Genomic DNA, 7,876 nt, shown 5'->3' on the forward strand with positions numbered 1-7,876 from the left:
GTCACCTTTGTACTCCAAGATCTCAAACCCATAGCAGACACAAAGTTATTCAGCCTGGGCTTGCAAGGAATTTCTCCAGATACCTCAGCCACCAGTGAAACAGCTGTTTTTTAAAAACAGCCTCTCACAATAGCTCAGGATAAGTGAGCAATGCTGATATGCTCAAAATTGCCAGGAGAAGTTTCGTCAACGGAATGGAATTGGTCACGTTGGAATCTGGCCAGACCATTTGGGATTAACACCCTGAATACTGCAAAAGAGCCGGGAAAAGCTTTGTGTTAAAAACCATGAAACCATCCTCCAAATAACTGCAGTGCTCTGCCTTATCCACCCCTTGCAGATGACTAACGTGCTTTTGGATGGCAGGGCTGGGAACTCTGCCTTCCACACAGTCCAGCCACACCCTGCTAGGCTTGAAAAAACACAGAATAAAAGAGGAAAAAAAAGTAATTTTCCTCTTTTCCACTGTTACATAAATCAGAGTTGTTGGTAGGTTTTGTTGGTTTTTTTAGCCACTCATAAAACCTTTGAAACTCCAGAAAAACATTTTTCCATCTCTAATTCAGTCATCCATGTGAAACACCACGCTCAGCCAACCAATTCCCATTTGATGTTCATTCCTTTCACTTCAGCAAATCTTGTCAAAACCTTTTCATCTGCTAGCACCAGTGCAGGACTGAGGTTCTGAAATATTTTGAGACCATTACAGAAATACAGAAACACATTCAGAGGTGCTGTTAAATAAATAATGATAAAAAAATTACTAGTTTCCACAGGACTTTCCCTTCATTATTCCAGCTTAGAATAATTATTTCTTAACTCTGTACAGCATTTGTTTACTCACTGCTTTGAAGTGAAGCACCCTGAAGTAAAAATTTAGTTTGTGCGTTGAATCCCCTCAGAATGGGGCTCTTAATATGCAAGTTTGCTTGTAAAAAGTGTGAGTGAGGCATTGAAATCCCTAAGAGATGTATGGCCAGACACCCAGGAAGAGAAAAGGGAATTCAGCATACAATCAAGTTCACTGGAGTTAAAGGAGAAACAAGTCTGATCCAGCATGATCAGAGAAGATGCTGTGTTTAAGATGACAGAGAATGCTCAGCTAGCAAGTGGTGACCAAGAAGCAGCAGCTGGCAGCAAAGGAAAGGAAAACTGAGGGTCTGTGCATTTATGTGGCTTTACCTGACTTTACACCAGCAGGACAGAGCAACACCGAGACAAGAGTCTGGTGCAAACAGCAGGCACAGAGCAAAGGAACAAAGCTGTGCAGGTGCAGGGCTAGGAAGTGGTGTCTGGTTGGTTAAGCAGCACTAGGCTGGGCCAGAACCCCCTCTCTGGGATCCAGGGCGAGCTCAGGGATTCACCCACTTTACTGGGTGCCTTTCCAGAGCACAGGAGTTGCTAGGGAGGGGTCTGTTTGCTCCCCCTCTCACCACTAAATGTGCACTGATATGAGAGGAGCCAGAAGGAAAGTGCTCTGTTGAACAGCTCCCAGCCAAGTAGTTCAGTGTCTCCAGCAGAACTGCAGTTGCCTTCTCCTTCTGCTTGGTCCCAGAAGGTGATTCCCCACAGGCTGGGGGAGCTCTGGGAACCCTGACATTTCCAATATGCTTGTGACAGAGCAAGGCCATCAGTGTCCCCTCCTGAGGAGAACAGCAGGCAGCCACACACGTCCCTTTCAGCCTTCCTTCCTCTGGGTGCTCTCAGGGCTCTTCATGGTGCACAGGAGGCTGCAGAACAGCTCGTACCAAAAGAAGATGAAGCCAGAGGAGAAGGCAGCCTTCAGCAAGCTGGGAGAGAGGCCCTTGAAGAACCCACCTGGGCCCTCCTCTCGCATCATCTGCCTCACACAGTCCAGGAAACCCCCATACGTCCGTACCTGGGAGAGAAATGCAACAAGGTTAAACTTCAGGACAACTGGAAAACACCACAAAGACCCCCAAACTATTCCCAGAAACATTATCTTGACATGCAGCCTGGAGATGCCTTTCTGGATAATATAATAACTAACTGAAACTTTCAGAGAGAATGTAGAGAGAGCAGGATAGAGGAAATGTACAGCATCAGCGATGGTTTATGCACATCATTCACTGTAAAATGGCTGTAAAACCTCTGCCTGCAACAACAGCCTGACTTTAAAGAAGTTTGTGAAATCATTATTTCAGATTGCATAATTGCTGTTTTCTATCCCCTTCACTGTCTAAGAAGGAAAAAATGTTGAGTTTTCTGACAGAAAGCAAACCCAGCTACAACACTTAGAAGTTTCCAAATTAGCTGTCTGCATGTTGTCATGTTATACTGTGCAGTCTTAACATCTTGTGACACATCAATGCTAAGAACAAATTGTGTATCTTACTGCAGGAGGAAAAGCACCCAATGCAATGGGCTGAGACATCAAAATCCCATTCAAGAGTTTCTTAGGGTACAGACTGATTTCCTTCTCAGATCCCAGGAATTTTAAGGAAAGTAGAAAATTTCCACATTTCATGGAAAAAAAAGAGGAAGTTCCTTGAAAGATCTATATTTGTCTTCAAGTGTATTTCAAGGTGCTAACAATGGTGCTAAAGAACACCAGAGTATTTAATTTGTTTTGAATTTCAGACTATTCCCATACATAAAACACATGTTGAACACTTGGTGCCTATTTCTTGTGTCAGAATATTAATTGCAAAAGAGGAGCCTGACAGCCAAGTGACTCCAGCACAGAGCCAGTGTCATCCTCTGCTAGTAATTTGGTTCTGAATCAGAAAAACCAAGCTGCAACTAGAAAAGTAAAATAAATCAATGTCCCTTTGCATGCCTGATGGGGAGGGATGACAAGCCAGAGCACAGGTATGTGGGACAGGTCCCTCCTGGGACCTATCATAAAATAAACCCAGTATGTCCATGTATAAATTCACATTATTAAATGACACCAGTGCTCACTGGGAGCTCCCAACCCAAACATGAACTCAGCAGGTACCACTGGTGGATTGTCACTGCATTCCAGTGCACTGGACTAGCCATAGGCAGGAAAATCCAGCACTTGCAGCATTTCTCACCTGCCCAAAGGCTGCCCGAGCGTGCTCAAAGCCACCCACTTGCAGTCGCTTTTTGACCAGATCCAAAGGGTACGTGAGGCTCTTGCTGAGCACTCCAGCACAGCTGCCACACACCAGGTTCCTAACGCCGGCTGAGGAGCACAAAGGGAAAGGATCATAGGGAGGAAAAAACCAGCATCATCAGGGAATTCTGATTAAAAATCATAAGAGGTAAGTTAAAAATCACTTTTCACAAGAAGTCAAAAAAAGTCCTTTGAAGTTGCATCACCTCTTCTGTCGCAGACATTTCTCCACAGAAATCCTTTCTTTCGGATTTCTGCGTCTTCTGGAGGCCAGAGGCCTCTGAAGAGAAGGTAAACAATTATTATCAGCTGCTGGGGAATGCAACAGGAACACCTTGATTGGCTCATTTCCTATGTTTATAATTAAGAGCCAATCACCAGTGCAAGCTAGGGGACTGAGTCCTTGAACACAACTTTGTTGTAGATTCTTTTCTATCTATTCTTAGCCTAGCCTAGCTGCTCTGCAAACCTCTCTCTATATTCTATTTAGTATAGTCATAATGTATTATATAAAATATCTTAATAAATCAAGCCTTCTGATCAAGATACAAGATTCACCGTCTCTCTCTCACCAGCTGCGACCCACTCAGGCGCGGTAATACTCTTCTGCAATAGTTTCAGCCAAAGAATCTCAAGCTGTATTTTTTCAGGCTTGCAATGTCTGTTGGAATCAGAGGACCAGCTCCTCTTGGTCCTTTACACTGACTTAGGGTTTTGCTCTGCTCAATAAATCCCAATCCCCAGTCACAGACAACTTGCTGCCAGTGGATGAAAGTTTTCATGCCCTCCCAGTAAAGGCTGGTCATTGGAAATCTTGCACCCCTGACTGCTCAGGCTGATGCATTCTGGATTGGAATGTCTCAAGCTGACACTGCCTGATGATTTCAGAGGCTTGTGGGAAGTGAGCTCTGTATTAAACTTTTTCCTGACAGACATGAGGTCCCAGCACAAAACCACCATTGGCCTCTGCCACCTAAAATTAAATATGCAGACATTGAAAAGTCAAGTTCCTCTGCTGAAGAAATTCCATTGAGGAACAAACTCATGCTGCTGCTGCATCCCTCTTGCTCAAGGAGGCACAGGTATCTAGCACTGCCAAGGTGACAGGTTGCATCAGGATGATGTTCTCTCACAATGGAGCTAGAAATCAACATAAAAATACCAAATCAAGAGCCTGGCAGCTTTAAATTAGAGTAAATGAATCCTCTTCCCTAACAGCTGTGCTGGAATCTGCAGGCAGATTTACTACAGAAATCCAAGAGTCCTGTCCCCACAGCACTAAGGAAACAGAAAGATTATGGCAGCACTGTCTTCCCACAGTATCAGTAAGGTGACACTGTTAAAGAAAGAGCACCCTGGCCTGTGACACTTCACTTTCCCATCCACCCCCTTCCATCACAGTTACTGCACAAGGGGAGCTGTTTGTAAACTCTGCTGTACTTAATTTGGCATTTCCCTGCAGGGATAAAAATGAGAGGTGAGAAATAAGAGACACTTTTGAGATGTTGCATCAAAAAATGTGAAAGGACTAACAGAGCTTACATCAGTCAACCAAACTAGCATTCATCTTCTTTCTCTCCTGACTGCAACCATCACTGTCCCAAGTTCCTACCTCCATTCTTTGCTTCAGCTGGAATCGCCCATTTGGAAAACTGCTGCAGGATGTTGTAGAAGAAGAACTGGAGACCAGCATATGGGAAGACAGCAATGAGTGTGGGGGTCAAACCTCTGTAGAAAGTCCCAGGCCCTTCTGTCTGGTACATGGTCACCACTGCATGGCGAAGGTTGAGGTAAATCTGCACAACAAGGAACAGGCTGAGTGACCTTCCAGTGGACTTAAAAACAGCCAACCAAAGGTCAGGTCAGGTCATTTCCCAGTAATGGCTATAGGAATTCCCCACTGCCCAAAATACAACTGACTGTATCTTCAGCACAAAGGGATGAGCAAGGTGATTTTCCACACCCTCACAGCATTCTCTGCTAGGCCCTTGTGACTTAAAAGAAACAAGGCATGGAACTGAGTCCTGAGACCACCTGCATCACAGACATAATTATTTTTCTTTTAACAGTTCCTAACTCCTGCAACACAATTAATACAATACATACTGTAATTCTACTGCAGGCTAAATACAGAAATTGCTCTGATACAAATCTATCCCATTATTACAGAGCTAGTTAGTGCAGAGGCCAATTCATGTGTAAAAAGAACATGAAGCCCAGGTGAAACGTGACTAATTTCAAGTATCATCATCATCATTATCTAAATATGACTCTCTGCCTGTGCAAAGTTTCAAAAATGCAATGTTCAACAGTCTGAGGAGCAGGTTCTATAAAAAGCCAACAGCCAAAGCAAAAAAATATTGAGTTATCCTGTTAAGGGCAGTTTCTCCTTTCTGCATCAGAAGCACCAAAACATAATTAGGAAAGCTGTGTCAACAGCACGAAGGAAAACTTGGCAACAGAGCAAACACTGGCCATAACAGCACCTGCTCCTTCATTTTAACCCACAATGCTGAATGTGCTTTCAAACCTCCTGCAGCACCTTCAGACCTGTGGAATATTGCCCCTGCTACGGATGCCGAGATGGATCGCTCAGCCTCACCTTTGGCTCCCCCTGGGCAGCAAAGCGGGTGCGCAGCGTGTCCACGGGCTGCACCGCCACCGAGGCCGCGCCGGCAGCCAGGCCCCCGCACACCAGGTGCACCAAGGAGTCCTGGGCTTTGAAGGAGGTGAAGTTGTGCATCAGCTTCGTCAGGCTCTCGAAGGTCATGAACTTGCAGAAACAAAAGCGCGCGGGTCAGGAAGCCGATCCTAATGACTCACACAGGTTTCCCACTCCTCTCTCATTTCACCAACAGCTCCACCCCTCCCTGCTGTTACCACCTTCTTCGTCCTTCAAAAGTCCTCCCCAACCTGCAACGTGTAAAAATCACTAAGCAGCCCAAGGAATGCTTGGGATACTCTAGTGTCCAACACTTCTGCTAATTCTTGCACTTAGAATAATGAAAAACTCATTTTAATGTTCTGTGGCTCCAGAAGAGTGCTATGTCACAGATATGCTTTCCTTTGTCCTTTCAGCCACTGCTCCTAAAGCTGTTACTCATGTTTACAAATAAAGCATAACAGTGCTGTGTAAAATACCCTCATCAGCTTCACTGATTTTTTCCTAAGAAGCCCTTAGGGTGACAGCATGACTAGAAGCAAAAAACTGCCCAAGCTTGGGGCATGAGCAACTAAGCCAAATGTCAGGAGTAGGGAGGGCTTATCTATGACACCAGATGCAGACAGAGCTCAATTTGCTCTCGCTGTGCTCCAGTCTATTCAGCCAGCTCAGGAATATTAACTTAGGAATTATTCAGCAGCTTTGTAGAGCTATACAACCTTCCCACTCCTGAACACAGACAGTCAGAGGGAGAAGAGCAGTGTCCCGTGTACACACAGCGTGCCCAGGTGATGCCTGGTGCCCTCACCTGAACAGCTCCGAAGCCGACAGAAAGGATCTGAGCGGGGACATGGCCCTTCCAGAAGGCTGTCAGCCCCTCCTCCTGGAAGATGCGCTGCACAGCTTGCAGCATGCCGTGGTACTTGGCCGTGGGGTTTCTGGAGGAGAGCTGCTCGATCTGGAGCTGGAGGAAAGGGGAGAAAATATTTTCAGTTTCACCCTTCAACACTGGTTCAAGTGTCAGTTCAGGAATTCACAACCCTGTCAGCCAGCCAATGCTAAGGGATGACATTTTGTCTTCCCATAGAACCACATTCAGATGTGACTGGGATGTTGTTTATGAAGGGCTCTAAAAGAATAAAAATGTGCATGAACACAAAGATAAGCAGGAGGGATGATGGTGAAATTCAGTCAGAGAGTGTAAGTCGTTCACAAAAACAGAAGGAGAACGAACTCTGGGAAACACAAGATTCCATTCCCACACAAGTTAAGTTGTATAAATAGAAGTGGTGGACACAAGATAGCCCTACTTCCTTGCATAACCTATACATAACATAGGTGAGGCCTGATGAGGGATTCAGTGCTCTCTGGCTGCACAGGTGACCTGCTCACCCAGGACACCATCAGCTCTGCCGCTCTTTCATCCCGGCCCCCGGGCACGCCGCGAGTGAGGTACCTGAAAGCGGATCTTGAGGACGTCCAAGGGGCTGACAAGGACCCGAGTGACCAAGCCAGACGCTGATCCTGCTACAGCCGCTTCCGCCGTGGACACGCACCTGCCTTCGGGGTCGTAGCCCACCATGCCGGCCGGCTGTGCCCAGCCTGGGCGGGGGCACAGAGCAGTGAGCCCCGCCCTCACCGAGCCCCCACCCCACAGCCCCCTCACGCCAAGGCCCACAGCCCCTCCTCACCCCAAACTCCTTTCTCACCCCAGAGGACACACAGATGCCCCTCTGCATCACTCCCTCTGCCCCGCAGCTCCCGGCCCCGCCAGTGTTAGCCACCAGCGGGGGGACCGGACCGAGCCGAGCCCGGCGGCACCGGGGGCTGTCCGGCCCTGGCCCGACTCCCGCCGCGCCGCCTCACCCGCGGCCGCCCGCTCCGCACTGCGCCTGCGCGCCGCGGGGGCCGCTGGGAGATGCAGTCCCGGGAACGGCGCCCACGACACGCGCGGACCGGTGGGGCTGGACAAGCCCTCAGACCGTGGAGTCCAACCTGCGAGCCAACAGCACCCGGTCAGCCAGACCATGGCACCGAGTGCCACATCCAGTCTTTCCTTAGACACCCCCAGGGACAGTGACAGCTCCCTGGGCCACCCGTTCCAATGTCTG

The 7,876-nt window shown here is 47.6% G+C and overlaps 1 protein-coding gene across 3 annotated transcripts; it reads right to left on the reverse strand.

The window, feature by feature from the left end:
* Positions 1–1,153: 1,153 nt before the first annotated feature.
* On the reverse strand, positions 1,154–7,619 carry SLC25A19 (solute carrier family 25 member 19). 3 transcript variants are annotated; one of them, XM_063176004.1, is made up of 7 exons: positions 7,475–7,619; positions 7,222–7,367; positions 6,574–6,729; positions 5,706–5,876; positions 4,716–4,899; positions 3,042–3,172; positions 1,154–1,879 (listed from the first exon to the last, which is right to left on the reverse strand). In XM_063176004.1, exons 2-7 carry the CDS (start codon positions 7,345–7,347, stop codon positions 1,679–1,681), a joined length of 969 nt encoding a protein of 322 aa, XP_063032074.1. In that variant the 5' UTR covers positions 7,348–7,367; positions 7,475–7,619; the 3' UTR covers positions 1,154–1,678. The 3 variants fall into 3 exon arrangements, with proteins under 3 accessions (XP_063032074.1, XP_063032075.1, XP_063032073.1); XM_063176005.1 differs by having other exon boundaries at positions 7,457–7,597; XM_063176003.1 differs by having other exon boundaries at positions 7,489–7,507.
* Between the last annotated feature and the right edge of the window lie 257 nt (positions 7,620–7,876).

The sequence above is a fragment of the Melospiza melodia genome, chromosome 24 (genome assembly GCF_035770615.1).
Source record: "Melospiza melodia melodia isolate bMelMel2 chromosome 24, bMelMel2.pri, whole genome shotgun sequence".
Classification (NCBI taxonomy): Eukaryota; Metazoa; Chordata; class Aves; order Passeriformes; family Passerellidae; genus Melospiza; species Melospiza melodia.

What these genes read in the sequence shown, in the direction of transcription:
- SLC25A19 (XM_063176003.1), bottom strand. An exon ending in TCGGCTTCGGAGCTGTTCAG is followed by an intron (nt 5,877 to 6,573) that starts GTGAGGGCACCA and finishes TGTTTCTGCAAG; the next exon opens with TTCATGACCTTCGAGAGCCT. An exon ending in CTCGGGCAGCCTTTGGGCAG is followed by an intron (nt 1,880 to 3,041) that starts GTGAGAAATGCT and finishes TTTCTCTCCCAG; the next exon opens with GTACGGACGTATGGGGGTTT.